Source organism: Crocodylus siamensis, chromosome 8, assembly GCF_052110815.1.
Source record: "Crocodylus siamensis isolate JL-2025a chromosome 8, ASM5211081v1, whole genome shotgun sequence".
Taxonomy (NCBI): domain Eukaryota; kingdom Metazoa; phylum Chordata; order Crocodylia; family Crocodylidae; genus Crocodylus; species Crocodylus siamensis.
This window is the reverse complement of record NC_143402.1, coordinates 18,236,759-18,253,609: the sequence shown is the minus strand read 5'-3', so window position 1 is coordinate 18,253,609 and position 16,851 is coordinate 18,236,759. Positions and strand designations below refer to the sequence as shown.

The 16,851-nt window shown below is 47.5% G+C and overlaps 1 protein-coding gene across 1 annotated transcript in view; it reads right to left on the bottom strand.

Annotated features, from left to right (window-relative positions):
* NEXMIF (neurite extension and migration factor) overlaps positions 1–16,851 on the bottom strand; it is a 120,742-nt gene that overhangs the window by 5,370 nt on the left and 98,521 nt on the right. The window contains 2 exon segments of the mRNA XM_090060306.1: positions 408–4,701; positions 16,483–16,607. Coding sequence (XP_089916432.1) covers positions 408–4,701; positions 16,483–16,558 — 4,370 coding nt within the window. The 5' untranslated portion in view covers positions 16,559–16,607.

The following is a 16,851-nucleotide window of genomic DNA, read 5'->3' as shown; positions in this document are numbered from 1 at the left end:
TGGCTTTTGGATGCATAACCTCTTTTTTGTGTTTTGTTTTTTACAAAATGTTCAAAAAAAAGTCTCTCCTTTTCAAAATCATTAAAAAGAGCATGTAATTAAATGTTTTGTGGGTTTCTTTTTTCAATAAATAAGTAATTAAAAACCGAAGAAGCCAAACAGCAGAAAAGAGTAGCCTTGTTAGTTTTTTAACCCCAGCCAAGCCAGAAAATTGGTCATTCTTTTAGGTAGCTTGCAAGTAATAAGTATTTTCATGCATTTAAAAAAAAAAAAAAAAGAAAACTGTAAAAGGGGAATGTCTCTTTCATGCAACTCTTGCTTTCAGGAAGGAAAAAATGAGGAACAGCGGGCTTAGCAGGTAGTAGGAAAGTTAAGGGTGCATTCCAGCCAGTTTGGTGCAGCATTACCTCAGTTTTTCAAAAGAAGCTGTCACAGATGGATCCTTATGGGTCTGTTCACGGTCTGTTCGCTTTACTTTACAGTTCTCATCCCTCAGTGATTTAGAACTTGATTTATGACGGTACAGCTTTTTATGGGTAGGTCCATTATTGCCTAAAGTGCTCAGGTTACTATAACTTTTATCAAAAAAGGGAGTGTGAATGTCTGTATTATACCCAGTTGAACAATTGGGGCGATTGGGATCACAGGTTGTGGCTTTGCCATTATTTTTGCTTGAGCCCTTGTTGCTTGACTTGTGATTCTTTGCAGTTCCCGGAGAATTACCATTCACCTTTTTCTTGGACTCCTGTGATGTCCCTGCCAAAATTTTAAGAGTTTTCAATTTCAGGCTGTTAGATTCAGGCGACCGGAATATATCTGGGACACTGTTATGACCCACAGGCCCCCACAACGGTTCAATTGAGGCCATCATAAATCTCTGAACATCTGCCATTCCAGATGCAATATTAGACAAAATATTGGAAGGTTCCTCAAATTCCCTTTGATCATCATCAAGGAGGTTGTTAGTGTTTCCTATACTAGTTTCAGACCAGCCTGTACTATTGTCTTTTCCCAGTGACCATTCACCAGATAGTCCATTATGCTTCCCTATCTTTACAGAGGTTGGGCTGCAGTGCTGAATGCAGTCAGCAAGTGCCTTTGTTGTTGAGGCTGTATTATTTAACTGACTGACTGCCCTGCTGCCAACTGCTTGAGCTTTTTCACCATTGACTCCTGCTGCATTTTTCCCTTTTCTTGTTGTTTTGGGAGCCTGCCTGGAGTTTTTACCTTGCGGCTTATCAGTTCCTTTGTTGGCTTTGGGAGATTTTTTCCTAGTGTTTTTCTGGGAAGAGCTTTGGTTTGTACCCATGTTCTTGCTGGATGAACTTTTCCTCTTAGATTTTGACACTTTGCTATTGGTGCTAATTTGACCAGATGGCTCATTAAATGTTGACAAGCATGGACTTTTTTCAAGGAGGCTGACAGAATCTTCATCGTTGAACATATGGAACTGAAATTGATGATTATTTAAAGAAAACCCATTATCTGCCTGATCTTGGGTCTGAAGGACCCCACAGTTCCACTTGACCTTATCAGAATTGCTTAGCGCTGTCTGGGTGCTCTCCTGGAAACCTTTCAGATTGCTTAGTGGTTTGGTGTCTGACCCAGTTATCTGAGGGGAAAGGTTCGGAGTGTCTGGAGGAGACATCTCCGAAAGTGATGACTGACGGAACTTATCGGGTGTGAAGTTGGAGATGTCTAAAAGATCTGTGGACTCTTTCAAAGGGGTTATTTCATCTATGCTTTGTTGGATCACTAGCTTGGGACTGCAGTGGGCCAAGAAATCATCATTAATATCATCTTCACCATCCTTTTCACAAGATTTTAAACTTAAAGAACTGTAATTGCTAGAACTAACTGACAGTGAGCCCACTGAATCAAAACTAATGAGTCTGCCATCATCTGTACTAAGTGTACCTCGCTGGAAATGAAAGCACCCCTCTCCATTATTAAAATGACATGACTGATAAGAATCATCAGACTGCACTTGTTGGTTATCTGGCATATAATTTTTTTGGTATAGCAATTTGCTGCTATTCAGATTTACTTGACTGTATCCAGAGGCTGGGAGGTTGTCTGCACCTGCGGAGCCACCAAACTCATTTGACAGCACAGATGCCTCCCTCATGTCACTTGCAAATTCCTGATGGTTGCCCCCGGTGGCCTTGTTTGCCGGCCACATGGTGCTGAAGTTGCCCTGCTCGATATCTAAGTGGCCGGGAGACTGTTGCAGCTCAGATTCTGAAGGCGGGGACAGCACGCAGCTCTGGGCAGGCTGCAGAGCAGAGAACTGCTTTTCTGCCTGAATGATGCTGGGGAGCGAATGCGACTGCTCCGAGGGATGCTGGGTGAAGTATGAGATACCAGTGTTACTCGACAAATCCGAAGCATCTAGCAATGTCTGTAGATACCCTCCAGGGATCAGGGGTACATTGGTGGTGATATTTGCAGATGGCAGAGGCTTGTCTGCAGAGCAGGTGGATGTTAGAAATGTTGAATTTTTATTAGCCTTATCTTCATGGCACTCAGAAAGATGGGAGCCATCTGAAGCACAAGGAATAGTCTCATCCTTCAAACTAGCTGCAGAGTCCTGATTTTCCAAAGCAGGGGAGACCTCCACTGTACTGGCGGCTGCTTTGATTTTCTTGCATTTCAACCTGGCTTCACTTTTGAATTTGATTCTGCGTAGCACTTTCCTCTCTGTCCCCTTATATTCCCTTTCCTGCGATTTGCACTTCACTGAGGCAATGCCTGTGATGTCATTCAAATGTAATCCGTTTGCACAGCCGGGGGTAGCTATGGCTAATGCTTGCATCCCTTTCAGGCCTGCATCCTCTTTACTGCTGCAAGGCTGCTTCTGATCAGAGGAGCAAGAGCCCAGCTTGTTCACTGATTGCTCAATGGCTTTAATTCTTTGAATCCTATGCCGGTTTGCTAGTTTGCATTTTCGCTTTCTTGGGTGAGGAAGGAATGAGGCATCTGAGCCATTTAAATAGAAATTCTGTTTGTGATAGAGAGATGATCTAAGAAAATCCAGCCGGCTTTGCTGCCTCTCTTGCCAGAAGCCTTTCAAAGGGGCCAGTTTTTCATATTTACTGAGCAGTTCCTCATTTAGGGTAACTGTTGTCTCATTGGCATCGACTTTACTGAGCTTCACCAGCATATGCTTCTCCCCTTTAAACCTGTTAATGATGATGTACTTTATGATCACTGGCGGCTCCTTGCGAGAGACTTTCCGCCTTTTCTTTGGGCACCACTCATCATCATCCTCTTCTTTGGGCCCACCCGGAGCCCACTCTTTCTTGTCCAGATTTTTCTCGTTCTCGATGGAATCCACGTCATACAGGTAGTCATCGCTGTAGCGCACTTTCCTTTTTGCCCGCAGCCCATAGTTCTGCTGAATGAAGGATGTGGAATGTTCCCTGGACAGGTATCTGCTACAGTCCTTTATATCCCGCAGCACATCGTACGAGGACTCTGTGCAGGTGCTGTCGTCACTGAACTCCCCAGAGTCCTCTGTGGAATTCACAGAGTCCAAGAAGTGGCTTCTTTTGGGGCCTATGTACTGCACCACCTCTGTACTGTTGCAAGATTTATTTAAGGCAGCTTTCTCCTCCTCCTCCCCATCTTCCTCCTCCCCATCCTCGTCCTCTTCCCCCCAGATGATGCCCTCTTCAGTTTTGAACTGGGAAGGGTCAGTGCCACAGGCAGCCCCTCTCTTCAGGGCACTCCTGCTGTCCCTTTTAGTGCAGTTGCCAAACACGCTGGGGAAGAAATTGAACTGGGCATCCTCTTGCAGGGCGTTGGTTTTCTCCTTCACATTGTCCTGGAAAGATTCATATCTAATCTTTAAGGAGCAGACATCACTTCCCAAGGTTGAATCATCATCATCAAACATGTAATTATCCACATCTTCCTCAGAAAACAGATTTACAGAAAGCTCATTTTTGGAGCAAAGGTCAAGCAGCTCAATTTTACTTTCACTAATGAAAGATTCAAAATAGCCCCATTCCTGGTTTGGATTTGTTAGTAAAGGTTCCTCGCCATTGCATTTGTCCAATAGTAATCCCTCGTAATAATTTTTCTGAGTGGGGTCCTCTGAATCGCTGTCAGATTTTTCCGCATCTCTTTTGTCTGCTGCCCTCGATTTATGCATAGGGAAGCTTAAAAGCTGGTCTGAAAGCAGTTGATCTCCGTATCTCATGGTTTCTCCTGTGCTCATGCAGTGAATCCCTATATCAGAGACTGAACAGGTGTCATAATCCCTATTTATATCACCCACTTTCAAGCTTATTCCCGGCTCTGCATCAATGCCGTCCTTTGATTCAATAAAGCAGCCCAGACAGGTCCGGCTCGGCTGCATCAAGCAGTCACCAGTCAGAGCTGACATGCCTCCAGGCTCCATAATTGTGAATGGAGCCTTCTCACAATCGCCTGGCAGAGACCAGGAGCTCATGCCCTTTGTAACACAAGATGTAAGAGAAATGGCGTGCGCGGAGGAGTCATCTGAAGCGTGCTCAGGTACATCAGTGAGTCTCAGAGGAGAAGGAGGGCTCAACAAACAGGGCTTCTTTAAAGTCAAAGGAGGCAGCACTCGGTGGCACGCTTGATTTTCCTTCTGAGCTATTGTCAAGGCTGAAAATGTAACCGCAGCATCTGCAGCAGTGCAAGGCTTCTCATCACTGTCTGGGTCATGTGATGCTGGAGGAATTGAAAGCAAAAGGGAGGGAGGAAGGGGGAGAGAGAGAGAGAGAGAGAGTAAGTATTGGTTTAAGAACCCTGGAAATCTAGTCTGACTCCTTTCCCCTTCTCACTTGATATTTTAGGTGACTATTTACCTTTATATTTACCTGGTGACTTTACAAACCATTTCTTTGCAAAGCAACAGCATCTTTTCTACAAGGCTGCAATAACTATTTTGTGTGTCTAATTAATTTTGTGATACACAAAATATGCAAACATCCCCCCCCACAGCCTTCTGGCACATGGACAGGGCTATATTTAAAATCAATTCTTTTTTTCTTTTTTTGTTTAATATACTCACCACTAACTGGATACTGTCATTCAAAACTGGCTCAACTGTTGTAAAACAGGAAAAACCAAAAAGAAGTGTTCCCATTACCATTGTGAAAAACTTAATTCCATTGGAGGTCAATTCTTAAAACTGTGTTTCCTTGCAGGAACATACCTGCATAACGTTAGTGCCCAAGAGTCAGAAAGTTATGCTAATTTTAAAAGTGCCAAATCTATTTTCATGGTGTGAGGCAAGAAAAATGCAAAAAGCATAAGCAAACTGTATTAAGAGTTTAGGAGCAATCCCTCCCATATTCTGTCTTCAATAAAAAGCTTTTACGAAAACACAGACAGAAGGCAGGACATGGTGCCACCTTACAGACTAACTCGGTTCAGAGGCATAAGCTTTTGTAGGCTACAGTCTATTCAGCTGTTGTGAATAGCTATTAAATATAAAGCAATGGATATAACAACACAGATAAGAGATTTTTTAAACATGTTTTTAACTTGATAGTGCCCCTTTGCAAAGAAAGGACAATTTTTTAAAATGATAAATAATCATAACATTTAATTTGCATTTAACTTGTGGCTCAGTGTCTCCTGTGACCCTTGAAATCTAAACATTTTAATTTTTTCACATCCAGATACATCTACTGATACCTTATTGTATGGGGGGGGGGGTGTGAGAAAGAGGGAGGGAAGCAGATCAGCTGATCTGTTCTATTATTTTAGGGCCAGATCCTCACAGCCTTGTGCTAAGTCATATCCATGGATTCTGGTTTTCTCTGTTTAACTTGAAAATTTTCTGATAAAAACTACAAAATCTCTGATAAAAACCCCAAATCTGCAATTAAAATGAAACACCACTATATATATAGGTACCAGCTGAACACAGTGTTTTACTGATATATTTACAATTTTAAAGCAATTTGGAAATCTACAAGCACCTCAATCACTACAATAAAATTAATTCTAAGTACCTGTACATTTTGGTATTTGATTTTGGGTATTTTATTGTGGAAAATTAGAGCTCCCTCTTCCCCCTTTGCTCACCAGGACACAGATTCAGGCCCCTCACTCCCCACCCACAGCCCCCCAACCCTGCAGGTGCGCCTCACTCCTCACCCAGAGCCCCTGGCCCTGCTGGTGACATTCACCCCCCTCACCCACAGCCCTCTGCTCCCCCAGCCCTGCCGAAGCGGGTCCCCAGCTGCCAAGGCTACGGGGCCCGTCCCCCCCCCCGGCTCCCCCCTGCCCACAGCAGGGCAAAAGCCTTGGCTGCCACCATTGGGAAGTGGTGGCTGCTACAGCCCAAGTGGGAAGCAGTGTGGAGCCTGGCCCCTCATCCCCGGTGGACAGCACAGCAAGTGTGGAGCCTGTAGGGAAGGCAGAGGTGGGCTGGTCGCTGTGTGCTCGGGCTCCCTGCCCTGCTGCCCTCCTCCTGGGGCCTCTGTGGGCCAGTGGGTAGGACCTGGCACAGCAGGGCAGGGTGGGGCTGGGCAGGGAACCTCCTAGCATTTGCAAGCCCTCTGCCACCCTGGCAAAGTGCCTCCTGCCCACCTGGCAGTAGCAGGGGCGGCAGTGCAGAGTTGTGCACCCCACCGCTGCCAGGGGGGCAAGGGACAGCTCGCCAGGTTGGTGTAGGGCTTGCAGCAGCATGGAGCTTCCCCCCGCTTCCCTGCTCTGCCATGCTGGGCGCTGCCTGCTAGGCTGTGGAGGCCCCAGAGGGAGGGCAGCAGGGCAGGAGCTTGAGCCTGCAGTGGGCAGCCTGCCTGTTCCCCTGTCCTAAGCACAGATCTGGAGGGCACATGTTCCCTCTGTGCACCCTCCCCACCCCGGAGTGCACACAGTAGCGGGGTGTCAGCCCCTCCCTCAGCCCCATGACAAGCCACCCACGGCCCCGACCCACTCACTGCCAGGGCTCTGCTCCCACGTATTCTGGCCCCAGACCCCAAGCCCCATCCCAGCTGGGCGACAGACCCAGCCCTGCCCAACTACCTCCCTCCCTACGGGGGCCTCACTCCCCCGCCCTGCCAGACTTACCTGCGGAAGCTGCTCTCCAGGCTGCTTGGCAGCCATGTTCATATACTTCCAGGGTGGGCAAAATATGACCTGCAGCCCTTATCTAGCCCACCAGGCAATTTCATCCAGCCCATGGTTGCCCACCAACTAACTGTACCCCACTCAGCCCTTCTGCCCATGAGGGTGGAAGCAAGGCACCCACATATACAACCCTCCCCCCACCCCCAACGTGTCCATCCCAGCCAGCATGAACAGCTTCTGGACAGTGCTGCTTCTGCCATTGCTGTAGTCAGCGGGAGACGTGCTTGGCTTCCCCAGCACCCTGGTTGATCTGGGCACCAGGTAGGGAAGTGGTGGGGGTGGGGGTGCAGCTGGGTGGGAGCAGAAAGCATGAGTCTGGGGCTGGCAGCACACAAAGTGAGCACCCAGGGGGGAGGCGGGAGTGCGAAACTCAAGTGGGCAAGTTGTGGGTGGGAGGGAGCTTGGGGACCACCCACACACTCCCCCCCCCATGGCGCACAGCTCCCACTGTCAGCAACAGCAGTAGGCAGGGACACTCAGGGCGCTTCTGCTGAGTTAAGGCGCTGCTGCTGGCGGAGTGTAGCTCTGGCCAGTGCTGCACATGGAGGCAAAGGGTGCAGCCTGGCCAGCCCACCTCTATTGTGCAGGGCTCCCTGCAGCACACATGCAGCTCCCACACTTGTACGCCACCAGGAGAAGCCCCCACAATGGAGCCAGCTGCCTTCACTACTCCCTGCCACACAGGTCCCAGGACTCGCGGGCAAACAGGGGCCAGGGCTCCCCTCCTCTTCTGGAGGAGTTCTGGGACCTGCACAGGCAGCTGGGTCCATCACAGGGCTTCCCCTGGTGGCAGGTGAGCTGGACATGCATTGCAGGGAATCCGATTTGATAGAGGCGGGCTGGCTTGGCTGCACTCCTTGACTTTATGTGCAGCGCTGACTGGAGCCGCATGCCACAGGTGGCAGCACCTGCACTGGGCATGAGCGCCCCAAGTGCCCCTGCCACTTGCTGCTGCGGCTGGCCCCACCAACAGGTCCTGTGCACCATAGGGGATAGCGTGGGGGGGTCTCCCCTCACCCCCCACAACCTGCCCCCACATATACACCCCTACTGCCCCCCATACACGCAGATGCACCCCATCACAAACCTCCCCACATACACATATCCTCCACACCCCACCACACACATCCCCAATCACCCCGCCCCACAATATACAAGAGTAAAGGCAAGTTTATTTTTGAGTTATTATCCAGTCATCTCTAGCTATACTACGCAATCACAAATCATGACAAAATATTTTTTGTAACAAAGTTAAAATACCAGGTGTTTGACTTTTAGTGTATGATTTTATTTTCTGGTTCCAAGATGGCAACCCTCCCCTCCCAAAAGGAGCGTTTCTGAGGGGCAAAAGGAGGGACTTCTGGCATTAAAGGTCAGGGTTTAGGAGCAGGACTTCCAGTCCCAAGATGGTGATCAGGGAGCAGAGCACCTGTCAAGAGACAGGGCTACCCTTGTGGCTCTCGACAGCGCGCCACTCATTAAGTGACCTTCCAGACAAAAGAACTGCTCACCCCCAATATACATACACATGGTCCCTGCCTGACCGCCCTCCTCCCATTCCCCTAGTCCCCTGCAGGCTGGAACTCTGCCAGCCTGCAGAGAGCTCTGCAAAAGTGGAAAGTCCATGTGTTTCCGTTAAAATGAGAAATCATGTTTTTTTCAGTTAAAATGGAAAATCCTCGTTTCTTTTCAGTGGGAAACGGAAAACCCAGATCCCTGGTCATATCTTACCCTCTTCAGTAGTTCTACTGCAATCAACTGGGCTACATGACAGTAAGGATCTCTTCAGTGCCAACAAGTGTGTCAAAATATGACTCACTCTGGCTAATAAATACAAAAAGAAGTAGCTGACAATGCTGGCTTCAGAATTTTATGAGTCTAATAGAAACAGTTCATACTACCAGCACGAGAATAAACACTGTAAAATCAACCTGAAGCATTAACTAAACAGGACTAGAGAACACAAAAAAATCTGGCACCCCCACACTTTATTTCAGTCATATTTGTCAAGCATAAACTAGGCTCGTCGGGGGGAGGGGAAGATGAGGGTGGGGGAGGCTGTGGACCACCAAACCAGGTGGCACCCACAAAGACAGCCCAGCCTGAAGAAAGAGAGCTTTGGGAACGTGAAAGACAGGGGGTGGACAGCAATACGGCACAGGTAAGGAACGGGAAGGTTAGAGACAAAAAGCCCTTTAGGACTTGGAGCGAGGGGGTAGCAAAAGCACCAGTCACAGGGCTCAAGTGCCTATATACTAATGCTAGGAGCATGGGGAACAAGCAGGATGAACTAGCGCTCCTGGTTGCACTAAATGACTACGACTTAGTGGGGCTGACGGAAACCTGGTCGGATCCATCCCACGACTGGGCGGTACATATTGAGGGCTATAGATTGTACAGAAAGGACAGAGTGGGGAAGAGGGGGGGAGGGGTTGCGCTCTATGTTAAGGAGCAATATACATCAACCCTCATCAAGACAGAATCAAAGGATGAGGAAGTAGAAGGACTGTGGGTTAGGCTACATGGGGGGCAAGGAGAAAAGGATTTGGTGGTAGGGGTCTGCTACAGACCCCCACATCAAGGGGAAGAAATAGATTTGGGGCTCCTGAGGCAACTCTCAGAGACCATAAAAGCTAAAGAGGCGGTGGTCATGGGGGACCTAAACTACCCGGACATCTGCTGGGAGACACAGACAGCAAAGTCCCACCGCTCACGCAGGTTTCTAACCTGCGTACAGGACCTCCACCTGACGCAGGAGGTACATGGTCCCACTAGGGGGAATGCCTTACTGGATCTGGTATTGGCAACGGGGGATGACATAGTAGGGGACCTACAGATCGGTAGCCATCTGGGGGACAGTGATCACCTAAAAGTACAATTCAACATAAAGCGTCGAGTGGGTAAGGTAACCAGTAGGGTGAACGTGCTGGACTTTAGGAAAGCTGATTTCAGCAAACTCAGGCGATTAGTGAAGGATGCACTGCAGAGTAGTAGTTTTGAAACGATGGGAGCCCAAGAAGGGTGGCTGTGCCTTAAGGAAGCTATCCTTCGAGCACAAAGCGAGACGATCCCCGTGCGAGGTAAAAGAGGGAAAGGGGCCAGGAGGCTTCCCTGGCTGACCAGAGAAATCCTGGGGAGACTAAGGGCCAAAAGGGGAGCACATAAAAAGTGGAAACAGGGAGAGATCACCAAAGAGGAATATACCTCTTCTGCTCGTGCTTGTAGGGAGGCAGTTAGACAGGCCAAAGCTACCATGGAGCTGAGGATGGCAACCCAAGTAAAAGACAATAAGAAATTGTTTTTTAGATATATAGGGAGTAAAAGGAAGGCCCAGGGAGGAATAGGACCCCTGCTAAATGGGCAGAAACAATTGGTGACGGACAGAGGGGACAAGGCTGAACTCCGCAACGAGTTCTTCGCCTCAGTGTTCCTAAGCGAGAGGCAGGACAAGTCTCTCACTGGGAGTGTAGGGAGGCAGCAGCAAGGCACCAGACTTCCATGCGTGGACCCTGAGGTGGTGCAGGGTCACTTGGAGGAACTGGATGCCTTTAAGTCGGCAGGCCCGGATGAGCTCCATCCGAGGGTACTGAAGGCACTGGCCGACATCATTGCAGAGCCACTGGCGGGAATATTTGAATGCTCGTGGCGCACGGGTCAAGTCCCGGAGGACTGGAAAAGGGCCAATGTGGTTCCCATTTTCAAGAAGGGGAGGAAGGAGGACCCGGGTAACTATAGGCCAGTCAGTCTCACCTCCATCCTTGGCAAAATCTTTGAGAAAATCATCAAGGCTCACATTTGTGAGAGCCTGGCAGGACAAATTATGCTGAGGGGAAACCAGCACGGGTTCGTGGCAGGTAGATCGTGCCTGACCAATCTAGTCTCTTTTTATGACCAGGTCACAAAACGCCTCGACGCAGGAGGAGGGGTGGATGTCGTATACTTGGACTTCAGGAAGGCCTTTGACACGGTATCCCACCCCATACTGGTGAACAAGTTAAGGGGCTGTGACTTGGATGACTGCACAGTCCGGTGGGTGGAGAATTGGCTGGAGGGTCGCACCCAGAGAGTCGTGGTGGATGGGTCGGTTTCGACCTGGAAGAGTGTGGGCAGTGGGGTCCCGCAGGGCTCGGTGCTTGGACCGATACTCTTTAATGTCTTCATCAGCGACTTGGACGAGGGGGTGAAATGTACTCTGTCCAAGTTTGCAGATGACACTAAGCTATGGGGCGAAGTGGACACGCCGGAGGGCAGGGAACAGCTGCAAGCAGACCTGGACAGGTTAGACAAGTGGGCAGAAAACAACAGAATGCAGTTCAACAAGGAGAAATGCAAAGTGCTGCATCTAGGGAGGAAAAATGTCCAGCACACCTACAGCCTAGGAAATGACCTGCTGGGTGGCACGGAAGTGGAAAGGGATCTTGGAGTCCTAGTGGACTCCAAGATGAACATGAGTCGGCAGTGTGACGAAACCATCAGAAAAGCCAATGGCACTTTATCGTGCATCAGCAGATGCATGACAAATAGGTCCAAGGAGGTGATACTTCCCCTCTATCGGGCGCTGGTCAGACCGCAGCTGGAGTACTGCGTGCAATTCTGGGCGCCGCACTTCAAGAAGGATGCGGATAACCTGGAGAGGGTCCAGAGAAGGGCCACTCGTATGGTTAAGGGCCTGCAGGCCAAGCCCTACGAGGAGGGATGAGAGAAACTGGACCTTTTCAGCCTCCGCAAGAGAAGGTTGAGAGGCGACCTGGTGGCTGCCTATAAGTTCGTCAGGGGGGCACAGAAGGGAATTGGTGAGTATTTATTCACCAAGGCGCCCCCGGGGGTTACAAGAAATAATGGCCACAAGCTAGAGGAGAGCAGATTTAGATTGGATATTAGGAGGAACTTCTTCACAGTTCGAGTGGCCAAGGTCTGGAACGGGCTCCCAAGGGAGGTGGTGCTCTCCCCTACCCTGGGGGTATTCAAGAGAAGGTTGGATGTGTATCTAGCTGGGGTAATGTAGGCCCAGCACTCTTTCCTGCTTATGCAGGGGGTCGGACTCGATGATCTATTGAGGTCCCTTCCGACCCTAGCATCTATGAATCTATGAATCTATATTTCTTTTACACTGATTACAAAACAGGAAAAACATAGCTGTGCTGATTTATGGGCCTAGTCCCTAGTGGGGCTTCTACACACACACGTGTGCACACAGACACACACACACACACACACACACCCCCCCCAGAGTTTAAAAATAAATAAAAAAATCCACATGGTAAAATCCACCCAAAATGTACCTGTGCACTGTTAATATTTGGGAAACCAGGACATACATGTCAGAAAATTTAAGAAGTCCAAGGTTTGAAAGCAGCCTTATTTCAGGCATGTTGTGCACTTGGACATTTAAACTTGCAGATGAAATTCTGGGACTGGGAAAAGCACAGAGTGCAACATTTCAGCCTTTACATGCCCCAGGCTCTCTGCTGACTATCTGTACAGCAATCCAGTCTGCTAGTGCCAGCGTGGTTAGCAGATCCCTTAGTTTGCTGGTTTCACTGGCATGCAAAAATACGCATATGGGCAGCAGTGGATTGTGGCGGCTGTTCTTGCCAACAACCTGCAGTGCTAAACTCAGGCCCCAAGCCAAAAACTGCAGGATTGGATTGAATATTCTGTACCTAGGTCAAGTTAAAAAAAAAAATGGTGAGAGACCAGAATCAGGCCAAAATGCTTAAGGCAGCTCCATACTATTGGCAGCCTTAAGCGTTGAAGCCACCTTTAGCTTTAAAGCCTTAAGCAGGTGAAAGCAGCCTGAAGCTAAAGTGATTCAGCAGGCACCCAGCATTCCAAACAACGTTACGTTCAGAGCACTGTAAAATCAAAATAGAAATGCTTAATGCACTCCAGCTTTAACATGCATAGCTTTAAGGCTGCTGAACTGACTTTCATGAAATTTGGGCTGATTTTCCTTCCTTAGGATTAGAAAAATGCAATTCTGAGCTCCTTATTTCAACCATTTCTGAAGTATGCCAGGAGGTACTGGAAAGGATGGTAAAATGTCTTTTGGTCCAGATGACGCAACTACAAAGCAAATTAACCAATTCAACTCCACCTCCAAAAAAAAAAAAAAAAAAATCACCTGAGAGTTGACAGCAAGTGTGGAAAAGAGAAAGACAAAAGGAATATGCCTGTAAGTCACAAGATTTGGGAAAAAGAATTGTGAATGACAACTGAAACAGTCTTAAAGCCATTCATTAATCATGAACTTTATGCTATAATTTTCATCATCTCCAATTTTAGACCAGCACCTATGACATCCAAATTCCCAAAACTGGATTTTCTGGGAACTGCACAGTGCTGCTATCAAGACCATATTCTATTAGAAGGTATATTTACTAAGGCTGTGTGAAATTTCGCCGGCAGTTTAATTTCAACTTGTTTTGAGATTGAAACAGCGAAATAGAAACAAAACACAGAGCTCTGAAACAGGCTCAAATTGAAACGTTTTGAAATTTTTGAAACGTTTCGAGTTTTGAAGCTCAAGCTGGGCTTGCCTGTAGGGAAACAGAAACTAAAGTAAGGGGGGGGGGGGTGCTGCTCTCATTATTGACTGTGTAGCTGTCCAGTGACTGTCACCCTTCCCTGAGGTCCCTTCCAATCCCAGTGGTCTGGGGGAGGGATGGAAAAACTCCAGAAAAGGCAGCATTGTTTGAACTGCCCTGCTTTCTGCCTTGGTGTCAGTTCCTGAGCGATTTCTTCCAGTTTTGCCTGTCAGCAGCTAGGGGTGCAGGGCCCCAGAACCCAGACTCCTCCTGCACCCGTCTCCTTGACAGCTTGCAGGCTTCCTGGACGCAGCAGGGCCTAGGAGGCCTACAGTATTCACCCCCCTGTGCCCTAAGATAGACACAGTCAGTTGCACAAGCACCCATGTCACAAGTTTTGCCTGGCAGCATCCAGAGGTGCAGGGCCTCAGAACCCCAAAGCCCTGCACCGATTTCCTTGATACCTGGCAGGTTTCGTGGCCCCAGCAGGGGCTAGCAAGCCTGCAGCTTTCACCCTGCTGCGCCTTAACACATGCACAGTGTCAGCCATGTCACAAGGTTTGACTGTCTGCAGGTTGAGGTGCAGTTTTCCCCAAACCCCTGCACCAATCTTCTTGAAATTTGGCAGGCTTTGTGGCCTCAGAAGGGGCTGCAGTTTTGACCCACTGTGGCTTAACTCACATGACAGGAGTTTTGCTGTCAAGACTTTGAGGTGCAGTTTCTCCCAAACCCCTGCACCTATCTTCTTGAAACGTGGCAGACTTCATGCCCCCAGAAGGGGCTACCATTCCTCTTAGTTTCATCCAAATCAGGCTAGAAATGACAAAGTTATAGGCTGCCTTGAGCTTCCCCATTATAGCCTATGGGCAAAACAGCAAACCTGACCTGTTTCAACTAAACGAAATGGAAGAGCGGTTTCGAACTGAAACGAAATTCAAAATGAAACATGGTTCTGTCGAAATGCAAGTCGAAATGGAACGGTGCCATTTTGCACAGCCCTAATATTTACCCAATTGGACCAAGAAGAATATTTTGGACTTAACTCTGAATTAGACTTAACTCTTTTATGGCTTTTGGCACAGTTTGTGCCACAACTTTAACCTTTTTCCAGTATTTTATGGTAACTTAGCACTTAATCCAAAACTGGGTGAAATGCAACAGTCCAGCCAACACGCTGCAGGGGGGGCTGCAGACCCAGGTCCCTGGCCTTATACAGCCAACAAGCATCTAATACAAGTCTAGAGAAAGGACGTGCAAGTCCTTTTTGAACCTGTTCTGTACCAAGCAAGTCCCATCTGCAACTTAGAACAACCTAAAGGCCACTCTAAATTACACTATATTAAAGAGAGGCGGGTACAGCAGCCAGGGATCAGCAGAATGTTGACAAGTCCTGGCCAAATCCTTAGCATCAGCAATAAGGAGATGGTGAAAGTTGTTCTGCTTACTCTAAGATACTGATGGATCACCCTGCATTACAGTGATCCTCGCAGAGCCAAAACTACTGCCTTCGGGACATAACGGTAACCAGCTCAGCATCAATTCCTATACTCCAATGTTTAATTAAGACATTTTCTTATTCCTATTTGTTTAACTGAATTTAATGAAGGAATATCAGATTCTAGAAATCGAATCAGTTTCTATTGACAAGGTAACCATTGATTTTGCTTGGTAACAGTAGATTAGGCAAAGGCACAACGGCCAGGAAATCTCTCTGTAGCTCTAGCAACTGTCATCCACTATTACTTTACAGACTGTTTGCATGTATCTGATAAGAATAAGATTGGCTGATATTGACAGATACATTCAGAAATATGTCATGCTTGAAAGCAAAGATGCATGCTTCAGCTATCATTAATGTATCTGCTTCAGTCAGTTATACCAGTGCTGATCACCTGCACATCTGGAGTTACTCCAGATCTACAGCAGCATGAATCAGAGTGGAATTTGTCCCCCTATGCTTGTGCTAGAACACAATTATCAAGTTTATTTTGATAAGGTTGGACCTTAAAGGTCCCTAAAGGGCCATCTATAAAGCAAATCAGAAGGATTGTAGGGCTAATCATAGGATCTTAAACTAACAGAGATTTAATCATATATCTTTAAAAACATTAATGACACTGTGGGGCATGACAATGCCAATTATTTGCCTCCATGCTAGAATGCCACTGCATATACAAATGTGAGCAGTCTGAAAGCCACATGACTTAAGAATTAAGTTCAAAGGACTTTTTATTTCAATCTGGTTTGTAGGCAAGCATAACAATGACAATTACTTCTAATTAGTGCTTTCCAAAATGAGTGTGGAAGAGCTGAAATTGACTGAAGACAAAGCTAGATAGGAGAGGCTGAGCATGCTCTTGGAAGAGGCTGATCATCCTCCATCGATTTCAACAGGAGCTGAAATTACTCAGCAGTTCTCAGGATCAAGTCTGCAATGAACAGGATGCGTTTTTGCACAGAAGAGGTGCCCAGAATTCTAATACGATCCTAGGGAGGGTGCACACTGCCAAAATGGTTGCAGCCAGAACATGTGCATGCATGTGTATTCATTTTCTCTTTCTCTCTCCCAGCCCCTCAATTCTGGGGGAGGAGGGGGGAGAGAAAATTAATACACATGCATGCATGTACATAGGAAGAAGGAGCAGTTGTTGCTTGGAGTTTAAAAGCTGAAGATTCCTAGCTGGAGTGACATATTTGCACAGAATATCCATCTGCCCTACTGCTCTACATTGTAGAGATGTCTGCAAAGCGCAGAAATATAAAATTTGTCAAAGGACCTGGGAGAAGAAGTTGGCTTGCAGTTGCTGCTGTTTCATGCACTGTAATTAGGTTTCCTTACCATTTTCTTTCACCCCATTAATCAGGATAGTTTCTTGGTCTTCTGAGGCACAATCCTTATCTTGTTGGTCATCCATCAATTTAACCTCTCTTTGTTCATTCCATGCCCCACTGCATCTGGCCAACCTGTACATTTCCAAAAACATAATCACCATCATTAAAATTCCTGAAATATGCTCACAGAACTGTGAGTAAAAGGAAACAATGCAAGCACCTGCTAACCCCATTTAAGAGAGCAAACTCCTGTTTATTATGGCGAAACAGCTAGTATATTTCTACTTTTTCCCTCCAGAACCTCTTGGTCCAACGTATTTCATCCAACTTAAAAAGATGAGTCCACATTTCTTCCCCATATCCTTCTTTAGAGCTT